The sequence below is a fragment of the Bombus huntii genome, chromosome 7 (assembly GCF_024542735.1).
Source record: "Bombus huntii isolate Logan2020A chromosome 7, iyBomHunt1.1, whole genome shotgun sequence".
Taxonomy (NCBI): Eukaryota; Metazoa; Arthropoda; class Insecta; order Hymenoptera; family Apidae; genus Bombus; species Bombus huntii.
In genome coordinates, this window is record NC_066244.1 from 11119847 (window position 1) to 11144109 (window position 24263).

Below are 24263 nucleotides of genomic sequence, written 5' to 3' on the forward strand. Positions count from 1 at the left end.
CAGAAACTTTATCACACAACTGTAAATATTAATATCATATCCAAAAAAAAAAAAAATATAATAAAAACTAACAAAAATAACAATTTAAGCATATCGCGATACAGCAAATACCACTATGGGAATGGTCGCATGGTAAACCATTAGCTTATCATTTTAAATGCACGGATTCCTATGGTTTCCGTCAGATTACTTTTCTAGAAAAGAAGCCAACGCGAAACGCGCGGCGGCAGATGCAGGAAATCTGTTTGCCCGATAACTGGCTGAAAGCGTGAAATCCTTGTATCTCGAATCGAAGCGGATACCGCTGTATCTTGAAAGGCACAGATTTTCCCGACAGCTGTCGATCTTTTTTCTCAAGAGTTCCTAACTTCTTTTCTTTCTCCATCTCCTTAATTTGCTGGAGGATGTAGAATTTTTTGACGACGTTGTCGTGTAATAGGATTAGTCTGTTGCGGCGATTAACATGCTAATGAGCTCGATGGTTTTCGTCTGGTGATGGAACTCATTCTCGTGGACGAATAATAAATTGCACGTTTCGCAGACTCATTTTTAAGGAGCAGCTAATTGTGTTGTTTCCTAGAGCGAAATTAATCGCGCTTTTATACCGATACCGCTTCCGGGCTCTGATATATTTCAACTATTTGTTTACTGGTGCGATACGTTCATTTGTAAGGAAATGTCATAATGTAAATCAAGATTAGTATGTATCTCTTCAATTTATATTTTTGTCAGAAAGTATGGCATATTTCAACTCTGATTTGTTTACTTTTCTGATATGCCTGTTTATAACAAAGTATATTGTAAATCATGATTTTTTTCGTTAATTTAAAAATGTTATTTTGAAAAATATGTTTAACTAAAGATGTGTAAATATGTACACCGCTTTCATAAGTATCACAAAACTAATAAAAAATGCGATAAAGTTGAAATTATTCTCATCTCATTTGGAACCTAAGATTAAGATAGGTAGAGATCATAGAATCTTAAATGAATGAAGAATTCATGCATTTAATGTCATACTAAAAATATTATTTCCACGTTCTAAATAAATATACAATACATAATTCGAAATAAATCTGAAAATAATCTATTTATTATTTTAATCAATTCTGACGTTTATATTATTCTTTTTTTTTATTGTATTTGTTACTATTTGGTTTTAGATCTTTTTTCAAATTTTTCTATGAAGTTTATTTAAACCAGAATATATCTTACTATTTATGAAGAGGGATGTATTTAAATGTACACAGAAATGTACATAATTATGCAATAATAAATTACAGTACAATTAACAAAAATTTTTGAAGTTTTTGTATTTAACTGAAATTTCGTGATAGTATTAAAATGTACCAACAAAAATCAATAAGTCTGGCTAGCATGCAATTATCTTTCTGCTAGAGATAAATTAGAAAATATTTAAAGTCAGATGCGTAGAACGGTATGAATTTACGTGCTTCGCAAAGCGAAGCAAAAATGTTCCATATTGTCAGGCATTGTAATAAAATTTCTGACATCAGAATAAAAATACATCGAATATTGAGATTTACTTGATAGGAACAAAGCATTGGCTTGACAACGAGAAAGAGTAAAATAGAATATTAGTAAGAGTTAACTTACCTGCATTTTGTAGTCATTACTTTTGAAGAAAATTATCTTTCTTAAAAGAGACGCCAATCTGCATACGTATTCTTTTTCGAAATTAAAGCAATAAATGTAAAATACACTTAATAATATCTATAAATTCTATTGATCCCTAATGATATACCAGAAATAGCTATATAGGTAAATAAAGCTAGGTCTAATGATTAAATGTTCAACGTTTGGTAGAACAAAAAGATGATCGGTGAAAGGCGATCAAAAGAATCGAAAAAATTGCATCTTTGTACATCGGTTTATTATCATAGCGGTACTTTGACACTGGTTATTTTAAGAAAGATAATGTCTAGCCTCTTCGTTATTTCTTATCTGCTCTCTTCCACTCTTATCCTTTGTTTTTTTCTGTTTGTTAAGGAGTCTTGGCAACTGGCCAAGCCAGAATTAAGTTCGGAAGCTACGTTTCTGTACACTCGGTGTGGCCGCTGTTGAGAGCGGTTTCCACCTTGCGATCATTTCTCTCTCAAGCTCTCTCTCTCTCTCTCTCTCTCTCTCTCTCTCTCTCATGCTTTCTCGCTCTTTCGTCCTTCTTCTCTTTTCCATTCTTACTCTCTAACTCTTCGCTCATTTCTCGCATACTTTCTCACACCCTCTCCTTCACTACTTCTTCGCACACCTTTTTTTCTCATTCGATCTCGCAGCGTTCGATAAAAGTTCTTCCGGCCAGCAATCGCTCTCCGCTTCCCGTCTCGCACTGTCATTCAAACGTACAATTCGCCACCGCGAATTTCACGCCAGCACGTTTCCTGTGTCCCATCAATTTCTTTTCTCCGTCTTCTCCTCTTTCGCTGTCACTCTCTCTCTCTCTCTCTCTCTCTCTCTCTCTCGCTCGCTTCCTCTATCTTCGTCGCTCTCTCTCTCTCTTTCTCTCTCAAGCCTTCTTCCCATTTCTCGCCCTTTCTCACCACATTTTCCTCGTACGTAGCCTAGCCGCACTTCTACCGAGTCACGGAAGCGTCCTAAACGTACGGTGAAAAGTCCAATCCAGAAACGCGGCACGTTACAATTATTATTGTCACTGTGTGCTATTTAACGTTCCGATCGCCTGAGCTTGATGCAATGCATCGATTTTTAATTATTGCCACCTGCGGTTTCTCTTTGTCTTTGTCTGCATTTCATCGTCTCACACCAGGATGAGGTTTCTCGCGAAATACCAAAAGAAAGGGTACTGCATCGAGTACCAATTTCAAGCCGTTTCTTGGTCACGAACGTGTTCAGTTCGATACGGTCCTCTTAAGCAAGCAGTCTTTGTTTTAATGAATTCCTCGATGAAACACTGATTTTTCGAAATTTGACTGAGCTTCGACTACTTCTCGAGTTTATCGTTCGCTCGAGATTCGCATCGAGAGATGTTCCGCAGAATCCGTGGGATTTCGGCCAACAGTTTCCTTCGCTGAACTTTCTCGTATGTCCGGTATTTCCCGACGGACAAAGCCGAATCTGGTGGTTATGCGGGAACTACTTCAGCTTTCTCCTGGAGAAGGTGATCTGTTTGAGCTTTGTACATCTTAGTCGGAACTGCTCAGCGTTCATCCGCTCACCTTAAACGAGCGTTGTACAGTTGTACACTGCTGCGTTCTCTAGTGACTCATTGCCAGAAAGGAACATTGGCTGACCGGGAAATTATCTCTTTCATGATAAACCGTTATCTAAATAATGAATTTGAAATTGTTTTGATTCCGTCGTGTAAAAGTTTCTCTACTCAATTCACCTCTTATTCAATTCTTAAAGTTATCGAGTTATTATCACTTGGCCCTTGGTTCTTCACGTGAAGAACGTCTATCGGAGATCGAACGTCGACGTTCGATCTTCTAGACGCTTGACTGGTTGCGTCGCGTCGGCTAATCGTCGGAAATCGCGTTCGAGTTTCAGCAAATAGAAGGAAACTAACAGGAAGATGAAAAATAGATTACTTTAGCATACTCCTGTAGTGCACGTCCGTTAGTCGTGTTCTCGGTAGTCACTGAGATAATATTGACAAAATTTCAACACGTTTCTCGTAATCCTCGGCGTCTAGTTGCTTATCTCTGTTGAACAATCGAGCATATTCAGACTCTGGTCACCAAAGTTCGGTGGTCGGAGTGAGCGTGTGCACTTCGATGTTTTCGTGACGATGATACCTATCCCTTCGGCGTACAGTGGCTCGTCGCGACAACACTACAGTGAGCGCAGCTGCGGCACCGAGGGCTGCACCAGCCAGCACCAACATTCCGGGATGAGCACCAGCGGATAAAGCCTCGGAGACTCTCGCGTCGGAATCAGTCGCTCGATTATTCAATTCCTCTACTATCGTATTTGAATCAGGAGTATTCCCTAGTACCAACTTCTCTTTTGTCAGGTTGTTCAGTCTCTTCGAGTATTTCTCGGCCGTCTTCTTTTCTTCTACTTCCTCCTTTAGCGACGCAAGTTTAGATAGCTTCAAGGAGGTGATCTTACTCGACGATACGCTAAGTTTACTCGGTCTCTTGCTTTTCTGCCTCTTGCCGTCTATACGATTATCGATAGTTCCTGGATCCGATTCGTTCTCCATCCTAATAATTGACGGTTTGTCTTCGTTCGTTCTCCGATACGGCAGCCCGGCGACGTCCATAATTGAATTTTTAATCTCCGCCGAAGTCTGATCGATTTCGATAACTTTCTTGCTCGAGTTTCGCTCCTTCTGTTCCGTCGTTGATGTTGTTATGTTTCGAAACGACGTAGGTGCTTCGTAATAACGCGTTTCGTTACTCGGCAACGTTGGAACAGGTTTCGTTTTGTAATTTGTCGAGTTCTCGGTGGCGTTATGAGAACCGACTATTCCGTGACTCGAGTTTCTATAGGTTGATTGCTTGGTGTTATTAACGGTAATAGATTCGTCGTGAGAACCGACGTCGGTAACGTTGGAAGACGCGTTTAGGTTATTAAAATGAGATGTACGTCCGATCGGAGACAGAATCGATAATGTGGAAGCGGTGGGTGTTATGGTTGGTACGGTTGTAGGAAGAGGGCTCGGCGGTGATGGCAATTCGTATAGGAGTGATCCTGACATTTCCCGTGGAGTATCGCATTGACCCGGTTGAACACCTTTATTTAGTTGTTCGTGCTGCCGTAACCATTCACCCAGCCAATACAGATCTTCGGTGCAATCCCAATGGTTTGCGCTTAAGTTGAGAATACGCAATTGAGGTAGCATGTAAGGTAGATCGAATCTAAGACTGGTGCTGTTAGTTCGAGACAAGTCCAATTGGACCAAGCTCTTGCAAGCCGACAGCGCGGCGTCATCCGCTAAAAGCTGTCTGGCCAGAACAGGACTTCTCGATACGTCGAGGAATACGAGCCTTTCAGGCGTAGGTACTGGAAACGCCATATCACTTTGTTCCTCTTGCTTTTGTTCGAGGGAAGTTAATCCTGACATACGAAGCTTGGCGAGGTTACTTGGTCCACTTAGTGTATTAGCCGGTAACGTTTTAATGGGATTATCAGATAGATCAAGTTCTTCGAGTACCGGTAATTGACCGAGCGCTCCCACCTCAATCGCGTTAATATCGTTATCATTTAACGTCAAGGATTTTAGATTGTATAGTCCCTGTAGATCGTCGATTTTCAAAGTTGTTATCCTATTTCGTTGAAGCTTCAAATTTGTAAGACTGTTCGGTAAACTGGCCGGGATCTTAACGAGAACGTTACCAGAAATATCCAATTCTTCGAGAACCTCTAAACGTCCGAGAGCGTCGTTTTCGATGTCTATCAATCGATTCTCCGAGATATCTAATATCCGTAAAAGGGGGTAACTGTCGAGGTCACCGCCACGAATCGTGGTTAACTTGTTACCGGCTAGTCTGAGCGCTCTGACGGATCTTGTTAGCGCAGCTGGAACTCTTGCCAAACCTGTACGAGACGCATCCACAGTTTCCAAGCGTCTGCCAGTACCCAACAGCAGAGAGACATCTCTTTCTTTAAGAGGATTCTCCGAGAGTTTTAGTATCGATAATCCCGGAAGCGGTTGCAAAGTTCCAGAAGCCGCCCGCGCTAAACCGTTCCTCGAAACGTCGAGCTCTCTTAGTCTGTCGAGACTCTCGAACCACCTGGCACCCAAAACTTGTAGTTGATTTCCACTGAGATCCAACTTTTGCAACGAATAGAGTGGCGTCAACGCACTATCTGGCAAATCCGCCAGCCTGTTGTCCGATAGATCGAGATACTCCAACCGATCCAATCCTTGAAACGCATCCTCGTGCACGGTGGATATCGCGTTTCTACGCAAACTCAACCTCACCAATCCCGCAAGCGTCCTAAAAGCTCCGACACTCACGTCTGTCAGCGAGTTGTCAGACAAGTCGAAACGCGTCAACTCGCTCATATTCGTCACACGGCCTACTAGCACATCGTTCAACCGTGCCAGATTGTTGCATGATAGGTTCAATGCTCTGACGCGTTCAAAGCCGTGCCACGACACGTTCAAGAACACCAACGAACAGTTCGTCACGGATACGTCGTCGAGGTAGGGAAGAATCGTCGAATTGCCGGAATCCGACTTGACGAACGTACCGTTTGCATCGAATTCGTTCAACGTACCGATCACTTCGAAATCGTTCAACGAATCGCTCACTTCCAGTTCGTCGAAGAAACCGATCACTTCGTATTCGTCCGCACCGTCTATTGCGAAGCTTCTCGTTTTAATCGGCAATTCCGATAATCCTGGCGCACGTCCACGGCACTTCACATTTACAAAAGCCGGTAGGTCCCTTTCGGCGGCACTCTGATGACACTCGCATAAATCTGGACACGCGGAACTGCTCGCCATCAAGGCGAGCAGCATCAACGGAAGCCACATCGCTTCCAATTCGGCGTTTTCACATCTCGATCGGCCGATTAATCCTCGAATTACTCGTGGAGATGACGATGACAAAACGAGGCGATTGAGTTGCGAGCGAGCATAGACACGTCCGGTAGCTCATCGACGGGAAATTTGACGCGCGACACGTCGTGGACCGAAGGTGATAGATGCCGCCAAAACTTACGCGTATACACGAATGCCAGAGCGCGAGTAGACTATCAGCCGCGTCAGACGTGATGTCCATACGAAGGACTGACAAACACTGTGGCGCCCGACTCGTAGCTGCACCCGCCTCTCTCCTCTTCGTCCTCTATCCTCTTCTACCCCTTTCCGTTTCTCTTTCTCTCCCTTCGGCCTCCAAGCCGGCTGTGTGCCGCCACCTACAACCCTCCACCCTTCTATCGTTTCCTCTCTCTGCCTCTCGCACAGCTTTTTCTCCCTTTCTCCGTTTCTCCCACCTATTCCCATGCACGTTCTATAGATATATACATCTACTACCACCGGCACTCGTCGCTTTTGCTCTCGAACTCGATAAGGGGCGCGAGCGCGCTTGCGTCCTCTGACAGGGTACTGACGAGCAGAGCCGGTATCCTGCGATTTCACCAACTACCACCGTTGACGACCGGCTGCTTGTCTGACTGACTGACTGACTGACTCGCCTCGACTTTCTTTAACTCGATTCGCGTGCTGGGATTTCCAAGACGCATAGCCAAACTATTCACCGCTTCCGCTATATTCGCCGTAAAGAAACGAAACGACTCCTCTTCCTTGATGCCCGTATTTCCACCCACCAACCTGTGCTCCATTTACAAGATCAAACAGGTAAATACGAATGACGTGGACATCGATTAAAATTACTGCCGTTAGTCGAACTTGGATATTCTTCGATCAACGATCGCTTAAAATCGTCGACAGGTAAAAATCGTCGAGTCGAGTATGAATCTCGATTGAAACATGAATCTTTACGAGCAGATTATTTTGTTCGTCCGTTTTCCCGTAGACGTTGTCGCATGCGTTATCGTTACATGTACGTCGAGGTTTCTTTTATTCATTTATTAACGGCACATATATTCCCGTCAGCAAATAGCACGTGAGAGAATCGTAACAATTTCTTCAAGCATTCATCCTGTAGCAGCCACACATATAGAAAGTGCAACTAGAACTTTAGCAGCTTTGTGAACTGCTAGCCGCTGGCTTTCTTAAATTCGATTCGCGTGCTGGGATTACAAAGGAGCTGAGGTGCAGTTCGCACGAAATAAGGTGAGAGGTCAGCTACTTTCCCAGCATGCACGCTTTCTATCTTGTTAAAGTATTTCGGCCGATACGATTATTTTAGGCGAAACTGTCTGTAACGCGTTACAAAACATTTTATCGCAAGTTCTATTTCTTTAAGTCGATATCAAGATAACGATTATAACTACGAACTATCGTTTTTAAACAGTGGATTAATATCATCGGAATACAATTTGATTAATTCATATGAAAATTTTGTAGTGCAACGAACGGAATAATTAAACCCGGTTTATCTAAGGAGGTATACTGAGTGAGAATTTCGAATCGTTTGTATAGTCAAAATTTAAACCACTTAAGCTCGATCCGTACGCCTAAGAAGCCATTGTTTTCGCTTTGCTGATATAATCCTACTTAGACGAGAATGATTGAATAGAGTACTTGGAACGAAAGGACAAGGAGATTTACTGTCAACTAATTTCACATTCTCTGACGTGTTGTCATTTTCAGTACTCCCTATGCATGTCAGTTAATTATCTTCTCTTTGAATTAAAATATATATTGAAATGTTGTTAAAAATAACAAGTTGATGACAAATATTTTGTTCTCTATTACATTTTTCAAAAAGTTTGTTGCCATTTATTCTTACGATATGAATAGGATATGTTTAAAATATATAAATTCTCTCCATGGTAAATTTTATAAATTATTTTAATGGTTCGGTTTGTGCATTTAAACATTAAGAGTTGGTCGAATTTTTTTGGCGAAATTCTATAATTTTGATCTAAAAATACGACACAATATTATATTCAAATTATATTTGCATTTAAGTCGGCATTGAAAATTTTGGTGTGAAACAAATTCCGCACAAGTGTAATCATACTTACAAATTTCTGCTGTTAATTTTGATTCTATAATGTTTTAAGATTTTTGATATTTAAATGTGTGCGAAATGCTACATTGCGGTTTCCAGTCGAAAGCTTCAAAATTCGTACAAATTCAAAATTAAAAATAAATGATAGAAACTGTGGACTTTGAACGAATGAATACTCGTCCTGTGACGTCACTACTGGCTTGAGAATGCGATTTTTTTTTAGTCATTGACTCGTAGTTTCTCCTAATGTAACCGAAGCAAATTGATAGGAAACATTCTAACATTGACTTGAAAAAATATATATTATATACAATGGCGAGCATTGTGTATTAAACTTTTCAATATTAAAATAACTGTAGCGTTTGTTATCAAACTTGTTTGAGCACGGTTGCTAGCTCTCAGATTTCTCTGAGAAATCACTTTGTACCTGTGAATTCGCTGCTTTCACTTATGCCTTCAAACTGGCTTGTGATAATGTTTCTATCTATTCAATTCAAGGACTAGTCGAATTGAGTCATATGGCTACAGGATGCTTTGATGAAACTTGCAGCAGAAGCCCACTCTTAGTCTTGCTGTTTCCTTTTAGCCATTTTCAATTCTATAACGACAAAATTGTATTTCTGTAACGTAAAACATTCTTATTAGTACACAAGATTCCTCGTCACAGTTTCATGCTAAATAGCATCTTGTAACATCACAAATCCTTTTTGTTTGCTAAAATGAAAATAACATTAAAATATTGAAATACAAGGGAGGTCGAGTATAGGAAATAATTCAAAAAATTATAATACTTAGGAGAAATTCTGCTTGCTGGCATATACATAGCAATAAGTTACATATTTGTACTTTATCATTGAGCATACGCCACAAACAAATATTTTGTTAATAATAAAAACTTTTAAGTAATTCCAAGTAATTTCTTCGCATCTGAGATAACATATCGAAATAAAGGAAAAATGAAATAAGAATTGGCGAGAAGAAACTGCTAATAGTACGGTCTGGTGATCGTATCGTACTTTAATTTTACTCTTTTGCCAAAAGACGTGTCATATTCTCTTTAATGCAACTGTCTGGACGTAAATGGTCGGAAACCACGTTTCTAACAAGTCCAGCACATATGTATATGTATATTTCGTACATAAAGACTGTACAGATATCCTTAGGTATCCATACATGAGCGCAACGCGCCAGCAAGCAGAATTTCGACTACCATAAATTAGTTTCTCCGCGTCTCTAATCTCCTGGGAATTACTGTTCTACTTGCCGGACTTGTGGGGCCGATCGAACGTGATCTTGGAGTGGTTCCAGTACTCCTGATATTTCTGTTCGATTGGAGCAAACGATCACCAACGAAGTTAGCGTCGGTCATGGTTAAATACTTGAGCCAGTGGACTTAAAAGGTGGATTTTCTTGGTTCAAGCCTTGGTTGGCGAACCGTTTTACTCTCGACTTCAACCGTGGATATCGGTGTCAAGAAATCGTTCAAAATTAAACGCTTGTCAATCTATCAAAGCCACAAATACACAGGCGCTGACGAAAGTCTTCCAGTACTTGCAAATATCTTTCACGAATCTCTTATTTGTGTGATACGAAACATTCTGAAATTTCATTAGCGTTATTGCGAGATTCTATTATCGCGATTATTGGATATATCGGATATTAATATCTGAGAAAGAAAGATATATATGTAAATTTACAAAATATTTAGTACGAAAATATATTTTGCAAAAATCATAATCAATTAGAAGAATATTTAAATATTATCCATTACAATAATAGACCTCAATATTCAGTGGAAGCATACATATTTAATATTTCTAATATAAGATGACTATTCACGCTGTATATTGATTTTCTATATGTTTGCAACAAATATTTTGTCATTTCTATATACATTTTCTGATTGGTTTCAAATTTTATCAATACTACCACGACGATCGTGTTTCATTAGAATTTCAATAAAAATGTTCTACATACGCGTACAAATTCTTTCATGAACCGGTGTATGGTGCTGATTGAAAGAAGACTCTAGCTTGATTAAACATCAGTTTCGTTCGTGAATTTATTGCTTGAAGATTTTCCATCGAGAAACCTATCTCTCGTGAAATATTTCCAAACATTTGCGATGAAACTTCGCTTATAGATGCATCTGTATGACGGATTCCTTCGTTTCCCTCGTGCAGCCAATATCCCAACGTTTACGATGCGTTTGGAAGCTTAGATTTATGGATTTCGCAGACTTAAGACGGTTCAGTTAACGACAATGCTGTGTCTTGATAGCTCATTTCATAGATGTTCCTGAGAGGTTTAGTTACAGGTAATAGGAGAAACTTGCAAACACATACCATTTGCAGTGGTTAAGTATTCGAATATTTGGCACGGAAAACTTTTATGAATATATGTTATCTGCGTTATATGGAACTTTTTGAAATGCGGATCTTAATGAAGTGTCATATTGAAAAAATTTGGGATCGATCCAAAAATGTGTAGAATAGAATTTACAAAACGTTTATTGCAAAGCGACATTTAGTAGAAAAACTAGTATTTATACTACAGTATTGTATACTATATTATTACATAATGTTGGATGAGTGTGTGGATTTTTAAATATATTTATTAGCAATGGATTAATAATGACATTGTAAAGTAATTATTCTCATAGAAAGATACGATACAAATCCTATAACTAAATATGTCGAGTACATATACTTTTACTGTCGTGAGTAATAGATGTAATACTTTATAGAGTATGAGTTTTTAGATACAACTTTAAATCGTCGTATTATTGGAGAATCGTGAATTGGCCAGCTGTGTGTTTGTTTATTTCTTCGTTAAGTGTAGTTGAGTAAAATATGTATCGATATCTCAGAACACAGGCTAACTCATTGAGAAAATATGTTACTACCTTAATAAGTGTAGCTGTCCAATGGAAACGTGCCAAGAGCAACGAAACGTTGTTTATCTGGAGAATCCGCTTCCGCTATAATGCTTATTTTCTTTCCCCCCAATATTCTTTAAAGAATTTGATTTGATAAGAGTTAATGTATTTAAATGCTGAATAATATTAAAACGACTGAGATTTTGAAATGTTACTATATCTAAATATATTTGTGTCGATAGTAACATTAACAACGACATGTCTAAAATCGAAGCTCTTCCATTTGTTAGAATTTTGATTATGCATCCATTACAAAGATAATTAATTGAGGAATATACTCGATATATATACATGATAACTGTTGCACGTCCTGCGTGTTTATGTTCCACGTTTAATTTGCATAATTCAATTACTTAATCTGATGTATCTTTGTGTGCCTGTAATTTTGCTAATTCGAATCCGAATTGAAGTTGTCTAAAAATACATTTCTGTATAGAAACAGATTCAATACATATGTATAATAACAAAGTTGGCATGGAATTCGGAAAACAGAGCGTAGTATTATTCCTTTTTCTTCACTTTCCTAGTTTGCATTTATGGGGTGCCATTGCGTTTGAAAAGCTCTTCAGCCTCGCGTCCATGATCGCAGCCGAATATGCTGGAAAACACAAGGTATCAGAGTAGAATAACTGAATCAAGATTTATCCCGGTATTATCGGTCCGTTCGAAACAAACGATTCGATGACGAGCGCAAACGCTGACTTCAAACACATCCGTTCGATTAAGTGCTCTGTAAATTGACCTGAAAATTCACGTCACTTTAAAGCCGGCAGTTGCGAACGATGATTTAATCGCTCGAAATGGTCATACACTGGCATTTTTGATGCGACAATTTCACAATCACTTGAAACCCTTGGCCACCTGGTGTGTTGAGAAATGTTTGAAGTGAATTCTGATACGACGAGTATGCTCCAAAAGGATCATTGTTTTTTCAATGCTTAAAGAAATCATTTGGCTGGTGTATTACTCTGCAGATACTGTCGCAATGGTCGCGTAGTTAAAAGAATATCTGATATTTGAATATGGAAAAACAAAGTTGTACGAATTCAATAGAATTTTTATTACAATATTTTGTAAAGGTCGATACGAGGAGTATAATAATATTTTTGACAATTGTATTCGATTGAATCGTACCGAATGAATTACGCTTTTCATTTGGGAAAATGAATAATGCTAGTAAATGATATTGTATTGAAACGTATCATAATAATAAAGCGATATTTTCATAATTATCACTGTTCATTGTTGCCATTATTGAAAGATCTAATGAATAAAATAATTATTTACGGATGAATTATTTGTTTTTACAAATTTTTATTTTCGAAACGAAGTTAGTTGCGGTTATTTGCATTTGATATCGCATTTCTTTTAAAAAGTATGTTTCGAGCGTTTCAAATTTCAATGTTTCAGATTGAAATTGGAAAGATTGGAAACTTTATACAGTAAGCATGCATTTTGTGATGAAATAAAATGCTCTTTTACACGTATATAACATATGATACAATAGTGTACATACACTGTCGTTTGGTTCTAAATGTGGATTTCATAAAATATATTCAAGGAATATAAAAAATGGCGAAGTCCTATCATTTTACTAAATTACACTTTAGTCTTGCCTTTATGATTCATAGAAAACAAAAAGTTCTAATTATTTTCAGCAACGTATTTCTACTTTTATTGTGTGGAATTCATATTAATAATATGCAAGCTTATTTTAGGGTTGTAGATTGCAAAATTATTAATACGAATAATTTCAAAATTAATAGAAATGAAAGAAACATTCAATATAAAAATTACTTGGAATAAGATATATATAAATATACTATTAATTAGCATTTTCTGTGTAAGAATACAATATTGGAAATCTCTAGATCTTTTAATTTTTTATCACACAATACGATATGAAATTACGATTCGCACCATTTGTTAAGGTAACAAAGTAAAATGCAAATTAAAAATATCATTCGCGGAACAAGCGGTACATACTCTCATCTATCTGAAAAAGTTCAGTTCATAAGTTGATTTCAGTAAGCAAGCAACATATTAATATATACATGTAGATGTCTTAAGAATACATGTAGATGTCTTAAGAATACATGTAAATAAATTGTTTTCGCCGATCAATTTGAACATAGTTGATTCAGCAAATCAAGAGTTAATCGCGAAATCGGTCGATATGTAATAAGAGGATTCTGTACCGAATTATACCTGTAGTTGTACTACCGGTCCAAAGTTCGTGGATAATTGGATTTTCACAAGTTTCCCTGACTAAATTCAGGCTTGTTAGATTTCCAGCGCTCATAACGTAATAACGATGATAATTGCTTCAATTCTAAGAACTGCGTAATCGTCATCAGCGGAAGGATATAATTGAACATAAGAGGTCGTAGCAATAATATGTAATAAAATTCTTTGGTTTCGAGGATATTTCGATTGATATGATTCCGTAATTTCAAAGGTTCATCCTTCAAAGATCTTCGGACTTCGAACAATTTGTTAGAACGTTCGATTCTTGACGACGAAGTCGTATCGTTGAAATTGCTCGGTTATTCCACAGTTTTAATTCTCGTTATACGACGTTTCACGAGCGTACGTGAAATTTCGACATAAATTAACAGAAATTAGTAACAATTCACAGACTCGACGCTTTGGTCCGTGCAGCTCGTGGCCAATTAACCGAGGTTCATCAGACGCGGCACGGACGACGCGGTAGGAGCAAGCGAGTCGTCGCGCTGCGACTCTCAGTCGGCGAACAACTCCGTGCACGTTGGTCGGTCAGCGGGAGGCGGTATATAAAATTAACAATTTCGTCCGGGCGAACTCGGAGTTTCGCGGTTCCGTTGTGCCCTCGAACGGAGGAAGGGAATCAGGGAATGCGAGGTTTAGCCGAAGCCGTGTGCCGTTCGAGCGAGCGGACACAGACGAACGGAGAGAAAAAGAGAGCGGATTTCGGTAGTGTCGCTTGATAAGGGAAATCTTTCGAGGCTACGGCACCGAGCGACGTGTAATTTCGCCGAAATAGAGGACGGAATCCTGGTGGGTACTGGCCGTACCGGTTACAAAGTTACTTTTACGATAGCGCCGACCGAATGTAAATGGGAACAGCGTCAGAAAGACTAAAGGAGAAAACCGGAACGACGGAAAGAGAGAGTGGTTGGTGTCGGGAAAAGGGTGAAACGAGGGAAAGAGTGAATGGAAACGTGCCACGAAAGGGTGAGAGGAAACGGGGAAGTAGGAAGGAGAAGAATAGCTAGATAGGGAGTTTGAGAGTATCGGAGAGAGAGAGAGGAAAGAGAGAGAGAGAGAGAGAGGAAAGGAAGTGGTGGGTGGAAGTAAAGGGGGATGAGACTGTCGGAGTTTGTAATTGCAGCGGCTTTAACGCGCTGCTGATGGCCGATGGCACCCGGGACTGGGGTAATGGTCTGCACCAAATGTCTCTTCTTGCTAGGGAGTGGAGACGTCGAGGAAACCCGAAGAAACGAGGGAAACGGTATTCTAGAAGACACCGAGCAAGAGGGCCACGTAGATTCGCCGTCTTTCTCTCTTGCTACCAGCAACCTTCTCTCGGATCGTTCCCTTCTCTGATGCCGCAGATGTCGACATCAACCGATATATTTCTTTGCTCTTCCTCCCACCTCGTCACCGTACCCACTATTCAACTCTTCGCTCTCATCCACCTCTGATCAGGATACAGGTCGATACGCGTGCAATGATGCTTCTAGTCGGGTAAATATTTAAACGAGGACAATGCTTCTGGTTGAAATCCATTGGCAAAGTTCAAATGATTCTGGATTTAGAACAATTTTACCTGATATTCCTTCGTTAGAAATTTACCGGATTAAACAAAAAATAACGTGTTTCGTATTTTGTACGATACTCCCGGTATTTTCTCCATCCCTGCTTCATTGCATTTTCCTATTTTCAACGAATTTTAATGATTTTCCATTGTTTGATTGTTGACCCCGTTTTGAGGTACGGGAGAAGAGAAATGTTCGTTATGCGATTATCGACATACGGTTGCAGTTTTCGGATGTTCTCTTCAAGTATTGGGAAAACCGTCCTTTAAAAATAATGATTTTACGAATATATGTTCTTAGAATCTTTTGCGCTTTTTATTTTTGTGAAAAATAGAAGTAGGCTTCAATGTAGAATGTTACTTAATTGTTATTATATCTTAATATCTATAATTATTTTAACGTGGGAAATATTTTAAATAATGCTCTATTCTAGATCATACGAAAAAAGACTTCGATATTACTTATTTTATCTTCAACTCAATTTTCAATCCATAATTGTATTTGAAACACAGCACAATCATAAACGATTAACAATCTAAATGGAATTTACTTTCTGATTGAAATATTTCTACAGTGTTTTGAACATACATCCTGGAGGATATCAAATTTACAACACCTGTCTTAAAGCTTCGAAACGCCAATTTTCTATAATTATTAATTCGTAAAACGATTCAAACATGGGAAACAGAAGAATTTGCGATTTCGATAATAAATTAATTTTATTTAATAATAAAAAAATATTTTATAATCCTTATCATCAGTTGAATAATATTTAGGAGAAACTCCAGTTATTATAAATATAATATTAATTTCAAATAGTAATTATGTAACATGATGTAAACATGGAAAACCAACATTTATGATTTTAATAATAAAACAATTTTATCTAATGATATAAAATCGTTTTATAATCTTTATTATCATTTGAACAATATCTTGGGAGAAATGTCAGTCATTGAGCACACTACGAGTCACTTAATGTCCAAACATTTACACAGATTCTCTCTCAACCTCGAAGAGAAAATGTATCTACTGTGGCAGGCAAGTTGTAGTATATTCACGTACAAGTACTAGTTAACGTAGAAGAAGCTTACTGCTGTTTTTCACTGGCACTTAATCCACGATTAATTCAGTCTACCGTTTATACTGCCCCGACTCCGACAAGGTAAATATTTTTGGCCCGACAATTTTACCATCCGCGCTTGCAAACGCTTCCGAATAAAAAATACGACTCTTCCGCGTCATTTTAAAAATTGTGACTTCATCGTAGAATTTATATACTTTCATGAATGTCGTCAAAATTATCGAAGACGTCGAGACTTCCACACGAGTATAACTCTAATTTCACCAATTAAATATTCAAGTGGTAATTTTAGTCGACAAATTCCTAATATACGTCGATGGCGTGTTTAAGAGTCTTCCTTGATATTCACGCGACTTGGTGAAGTAAGACTTCTTATCTAGAAAGTAGGACGTGCCAAGGGAGTGAGATGCGCAGTACAATTTTTTAAAATTCGTGTCAAGCACTATCGTGGTAGGAGTGCAGCAGAGCAAGACGCGATCCTGAACGATAATGTTCTAGCACCGAAAGTCCGAAGGCTTACACCGTAAGTTGGGAGGGACAGAAAATACGTATCACACTACGTTGCGCATCAAACTTTTGTCGCTGATATTGCACGATCCTGAAAATTGTATATTAGATTTTCTCAATTTCCAGTCGAATTTTTCGTCAAATCAGGATATTATTGTATTAGTAAGAAATCGTAACTGAACACATTTCCATATAAAGTCTACGGAGGAATAATGTAAGATACATACAGGAATTAATCTTACTCAAGGAGTCATTCTTAAAATTCATACAAAATTCCATGTAAATTTCATATACACTGTATATGCAGCAATATATTATTTACTCTAAAGATCTGTTTCAATATATATTTTCAAGTTTCACAAATGCTACTATACAATATCGCGTAAGCACCAGTATAACTAACAAAAAGATGGTATACAAAAGATGGTAACAAAAAGATAGAATGTTTTTCGTTTTCGAGAAATTCGAGATTAAAAATTCGTTCAATATTCCTGTATTTGACGGTTTCTCTATGATAAATTTCTGTTTCAATAATGTGCAAGATTTAGGTATCTTCATTAAATAAATTACGTAAAACTTATATACTTTGGTTTATCGCACAGACGAAGAGCCTCAAGTTTAGCATATTTCTTTTTAAGACATAAAATATAAAACTATTTCGGTAGAAATCATAAATTTGTTTTATTTGCCCTTAAATCAATATATAAAATACAGTGTATTAAATTTGTAAGCAAATTTTTATCGAGAAAATAATCCTTGGAGGATCAGTTTTCGAAGAATAATTGAGCTTCGTTAAACGTTCATTGCGTATAATGGAAGGATTTTCCGAGCATTTATAGGTATCCATAACAACGAAAGGATTAATGACTTGACTTGTATTTCGCTTATCTTTAGCCGTGATGAGATTATAGATTGTTATTTGCAAAATAATCGAATACCAATCAGGATTGATAGCGTGTGACGAGGTAATTTATCAAGCTTCTGTAGCTATTCATAGTAAACGAACGCTTATGGGGGCTTATAACAATGAAACAGTTGATCTCTAAAGATTTAAATGAACGATCATAGAAATATGTACAATTTGAAGAATTATTGTTTACAGCCATTGTCTGGAATCCAAGTGGACTGAAGTAGAAATTGTTATGCAAAAGGCAAATGACATAGTGCAGTTTGATTTTCATTCCAAGTTTTATTTGTGAATAACAGCTTTCATATCGTACAGCTGTAATGGAAAGTAGAAAGAGAAGAAGAAAAACTATTCGCTGTGTCAGGTGATTATAAACAAAAAAAAAAAAAAAAAAAATGAAAAATTGTCGACTCTTATATAGAATATTTTTTAGTACCATTTGCGTGCCAAATATACAAAATCCGATAGTTACATGTAGACTTTCGTTTAGGTATTTACCGGATCAGCTGATGGATGCGAAACACCATAACGTAGCTATCTAAATTCTACATTGCGGAAGGCCTTCGTTATTTCTGGTTTCCTATTTATATTCGTCTGTATGTACATTTTCCAACGTGTCTGGTCTGAAACAAGGCACTCGGCCGCTGTTGAGGAGGGAACTGAAGCGGATGCGAATGGTTGTTCTTTTCTATGCTGAAAATGGATATGCTCGCGTATTCTTCTTTGGAACGGTCTCCATTTCGTTTCGGTAGTACAGCAGCAGCAAAGTCTTATGTCACAGTTATCCTCTATCCGGTTTAATGTTCATTTCGCAACCGAGATAACGCTTTATCTTCGTACTGACGTGCAGAAATCCGTGGTTCAGAAGATTTTTGGCGTTCGGCTATGTTACATTTATACATACATTCACAGGTTATAAGTCACAGTGGGACTCTCTGAAGTGATCGAAACAGCATTTTGAGGCTTCGTATACATTTAGCATGTTTTACGCCACGTAGTTTTCTATTTTGCTATATAAAATTAAAGCTTGTCATATTTCTATGTCGAATTACTTTCTACTTGCTAATACTCAGTAGATCTTTCTGAGATGGTTGTAAATTAATTTTTTACGTACATAAATCCAAATAGTTCTCCACGTATTATTTTCTTAATGTAGAAAGTTGATTGCGTGATGCAATAAGCTCGTAAATGCATTTCTTTCTTTGTCTTTTCTTTCTTTTTTTTTTTTTTTTGCATTAAGGAAAAGAAGCATTTGAGAAGTCTTTTCATCATTCATGGAATAGCAAGTGTAACAAGAGTGGTGTAAAAGTATAAGGGTGCTTTATTTAAAGCTTTGACATCAAAAGCTGAGACATGTTAGAAGCAGCTGGTCACTATAATTTATTTCGTGTAAGATAATATTACAAGCATGCAATATTTTTGAAACTTTCCAATGTTCAGGATCGCGTTTAACTATTCAGATAAAGTCATTGAACCTGAAAAAAAAAGAAAGAATGAAATCCATATCTGTAATGATTTTCGGAAAAAATTATTTGGCTCACTTTATTGATTACAAATTTTGTATAAAGGTTGTCAATAAAAACATCTTTTGTTCCAAATCAATTTTATCCCGGAATAATTTTAAGCATATGTGTATTAATTCATTTACTTTACTATTTTGTCGATTATTTTCAATTCATCGAAGATGTATTGGATCTTTATCGCTTGAATTCTGAAATTACCTGATAAACTTATAAATTTCCCTAACGTATATTGTTTCCATAAAAACTCATATTTTAGAAATGAATGATTCTAAGTGTATTGGTAAATTAATAAATTTTAATAATTACGTTTGCAATACATTTTAATAATTATATATGAAAAATAATATTTACATATTAATTACAATTTTAATATTCATTAAGGCAATTGTATTAATATAATTATACGTAATGTAGTGTAATCCTAAATTTATTCGAATTTGTAATTCAATGCTTAAATCTGTTGCTATTATACACTAGGAAAATTTAATAAGGCAGATTATCGTGTTTGAAGAAGGGACGAATGATTACGAGATAACGAGGTAGGACTTTATCGGATAAAGACCGTTTGATTTGTGAGTTGGAAAGTCATGGCGGAAGTTATCGGCTGTACGTGTTCAAATGGTAGAAAGTTCGGATATCAATGGCGCGATTAATCAAAACCCCGTTATAAATGCCGCATTTTTTCAAGGAGAGCAAAGGACGCGACGTTATTCCTAGATAAATTTTTGTTTTCTTCTTCTTTTTCTTTTTCGTTTTTAAGAAATGCAAATGCGAGCTAGAATATACAGTGCACTAACTCCTAAAGATTTAGGGGTGTCGTTAGCGTCAGGGTAACATTTGCATTTTCTATGTTTTACCGGGGTATCTTATATTCGAAGTGTTTCGGAGCTTGGTCAGATATTACGCAGCGTGACAAAGATCTGATGAATCTAGGTCGGCGCAGCAATAAAGAAATAGCACTTTCCTTGGTATTTTAAATTTCAAATTATTGCCTGTTCCGCAGGTTACAAATAAAATGCTGCCTTTCTTTCATCTCGGACACTCATCTTCTTCAAATATAAAAACTGACCCCGTGGGACTATAATAGAAATCTTTATTAAATGAAAAGTGTCCGATACTTGAAAGAAAAAGTCTTTTCTTTTTTAAATAATACAAGGAACTAATAAAAGAGTAGCATTCCTACAGAATCAAAATTTTTTATCAATAAATACACAATATCTTTTGGTATGCCCAAATGAATGAATTCCTTTATACAAAACGTTTCAATGAAGTAATTTTATACGAAAGCATGGAAATCGAAAATATGAAAGAACATTTTTTCGTATAGGACTTTATTTTGGGGAAATTTGATTTAAAATATTTCTCTAGTATATCTGTATCTAACATACAGTCATTCACGAAAGTCGTTATAGAGGCAAAAAGAAAGGGTGTCATTATAAGCGTGTGTGAAGATATTGTTATCCGAACAAAGTGCTACAAATTTTCACTGCAAAACAAGAACTAGACTTGGACAATTAATTATTTTATTACCTTACTTACTTTATAATATACGCATTATAAATTCAAGTAAAAATATATCGTTTTTCTGCGATGTCATATACGCTTCATTTAAGTAAACGTCTTGTGGTTGTTATTGCAACTCAATGAATTTTCTTATAGATTAATATCTCTGCTTATGTTCGCATTCATTGCATAGAATAGCGAAAAATACCCAATAGAACGAAATATTTATACAAAACAGAATTTGATATTCTATTACAAAGGAAATTTAACTTCATAGAAAATCCAGAATTATGAATCCGAACAGAATTACGCGTTCAACAGGATGGAAACATTTTCAGTCACTCCTAGAGCAGTGAAATGTATTGTGCGTGAACATTCTGTTTCACCGTGTGTTCTTTATTACCCAATACAAGCACCGCTAATACACATAAGTCAAATCTATAGCGAAACATACAGTAGTTAGCTGCACCGTTATACAGTATATCTTAGCTTATCTGTATATCAGACAAATACTTAAAGTCAATCTTTTCCAAACCAAATATTGTTTTTTCTTTTTTCTTTTGAAAATTTGGGTGAAGAATTTCATTCTATATCTTTGTTTTATTTTTTCGTATACAATCATTTCTTTCTCGCACTTGTATCATGAATTACAGAATAACCTGTATATGCTGCACAACTTCTCAATACCTGGAATTAGATTTTTGTTGAAATAAATGAACTATAGATAAGTGGCAAGAAAGGTAGAGCATTGGCATATTATTCAGAAACTTTTTGAAGTGACATTGGAACGAGAACGGTGGCGAATAATATTCGGCATTGAGTGTCATTGAAGCAGCATAAAAGATAAAGGAAACTGAATTTTTATGCGGCGACATTTTTATCGACGTAATAATGAAATGCATCAATTCCCTGCAATGAAAAGGATATAAATTTCAATATCCTTTTTCGAGATTGACCTCGTTCAACTGGTGAAATGCACTCTGAAACACAGCCGGGGATCTGTGATAGAGCTCTAATGTTCATCCCCCGGAAAAGCAGGTCTCCGGTTGTAATGATCCACGAATTCGATGTTCAAAGGATTGTAGATGCATCGTGCTACGTGATTGTAAGCCAACTCACTATGTGAATTCCATGAGTTCTAGGGTGCAAAGGCCGAAGCATATCGTAGTTCAGACAAATTTGATCTTTACTGGGGTTAGGTATTCCAACTGAATCTAAGAACACTTGCATACCGTGTAAAGACGATGCAATTAACGTCATCAAGCTCGAATGAAATATTTGTTTTTGGGAAATGTTATTAAATATATTTTACATAAAAGAAGAATCTATTATATTTAATGAAATAATTTTTGTAAATTAACTAAAGAAAATAACTCGTCAAAAATAAGTGTAGCTAAAATTTTATTGTTCAACGAATTCTTATAGGTATTACATGATTTTGGTAATTGAGTAATATCGATATGATATTAAATGAATGAATGATATTAAGTGAATAAATCATCTCTGTAATTGCTAACATTATTTTACTACAAATACCAATTCTTGCAAATAGAGAGTTTTTTCAATAATGTAAAATATATCGAAAATAATGGAAAGCAATGCAGGTTCGTACAAAAGAAATCTAGAAAAGGAATTATTCATCTGTCCGAATCATTAAATGTTTCTTCTACAAAAGATATCATATTCATTCATTTTTCATGTAACAACGACTGATTGAGGTTGATATAATTTATGGCTTCATTATATTTAGTTGAAATGGAGATATATCTTTTGAAAACGTTTGAACCATAAAGAACTGCATAATTTTAACAAACGTATATTTCATATGGGCGCCTCGTTTGTTTGTAACAAATATCAATGTAATGTAAAGTAAAAAGTGAGAAATCAGAATAAGCGGTAACAATTAGACCCTTTCCTTTTATTTTCTACATATTAATTCTATCTATATGTGAAATTTTTCTAAATCGTGGCCATTATTTACGAACGTCGTTTCATCGATAAACGAATGCACTCAGTGGCAAAACGCATTTATAATTCAATTTACATGAAATGTTTTAAAGTCGACGAGTTGGTACACGTCTGGTATGGAGACCACGACAAATTGTTTAATGCAGCAGGAAGCGTACACTGAGGTAGAATAATAAAACTAGTGGAAAAGATCGGTATTTTGTTTTTATGCATCAAAGCTATTGACGCGTTTTTAATTGAAATTCAAAGGACTACACGTTCAAAGGATATATTGTATTTCTGTACTGATATAGGAAATCGTAGGGTATATTGCTTTTAAACAGTATCGAACTCGATCACCGTAAAATTACAAATTCGTTATTACAATATTTCGTCAGTACACCGTACAGAATTCCAAATTTTTATTGGGAAAAATGTTATGCTTGACATATACATATCGAATATTTTTCTCTCATGTTGTTATTCCCGATTTTCTTACTTGCTATGTTGAACAAATATTTTTTTGCTAACTCTTCGAAGATTATTTTCAATCTTCTTATCTATGTTAAGTACGAGATACGTATCATATAAATGTTTCGACGATTCTCTCTAAGTATCCTTTTTTAGCTATATTTAGAACGTTTTTATTTTATTGGAATCATCCCATTTGAAAATTTTCGCTTATCACATCGCGATCACGTTCTGTATGTTTTTCGCCGTAAAAAGCCAGTCACATAGTTGAATTCAATCGCGTATCAAGAATTTAATTCTTGAAACAAGCATTGCCACGTTAATCGTTATGCAAACCTGTAGTTATGGCATTGTAGTTGCTAATGAATGTAGCATATCGTCGAATCGACTGCGGCTTTACCCACGGAGTTGCTTTCACGAACGAAGGGGTAGAAAGCAGTCAGTGTCTCGTGGGTGTTTCTGGACAGCCAAGATAGAGACAAGTACAAATGTTGCGAGAAATGAGTAAGGAATACGATGCTATCTAGGGGGTCATTTGATATCTCTGGATAAAGTAGGGACCATTGAAGTGATCCTGAAATAGAGGCAGAAGCGGAAGGAAGCCAAGGTTGCAAAGGGTGTATATCAAGGGTGCAGCTTTTTACTCGTGGCACTATTACATGCCAGTATTTACACGTATATTGCGTAAACTTAGCTTCCCTTTTCATCTACGAAATCATAATGTACGGTTATATCGCTGGTATAATATCTTGCAAAAATTTCCTCCTTTGGTTTGCTGTGATAATGTAATATGCATAAATGCTTGATAAATCCGATGCCTTACTGGAATATATGTTAAATAGTAGTGGAAATTTTAAATAATCTATTTGCATAAAGCGGCAGCGAAAGTATGCTACTTTATCGTCGTTATTTAGAAATTAAAAAATATATATTCTGGTATGTTTGATGTAATGGTATGTGATCATTTTATCGCGTTAAGTATTCTTAGAAGGAGATGCGAAGAAAGAAATTAT

At 36.7% G+C, this 24263-nt stretch overlaps 2 protein-coding genes across 3 annotated transcripts in view; one reads left to right on the forward strand and one right to left on the reverse strand.

The window, feature by feature from the left end:
• The window catches only part of LOC126867987 (protein timeless homolog), a 264044-nt gene that overhangs the window by 50300 nt on the left and 189481 nt on the right, over positions 1-24263 (forward strand). The gene's annotated exons all lie outside the window — the stretch shown is intronic.
• Positions 1873-6764, reverse strand: LOC126867988 (uncharacterized). The gene has a single exon (XM_050623098.1). The coding sequence runs from the start codon at positions 6464-6466 to the stop codon at positions 3713-3715; it is 2754 nt and encodes a 917-aa protein (XP_050479055.1). The 5' UTR covers positions 6467-6764; the 3' UTR covers positions 1873-3712.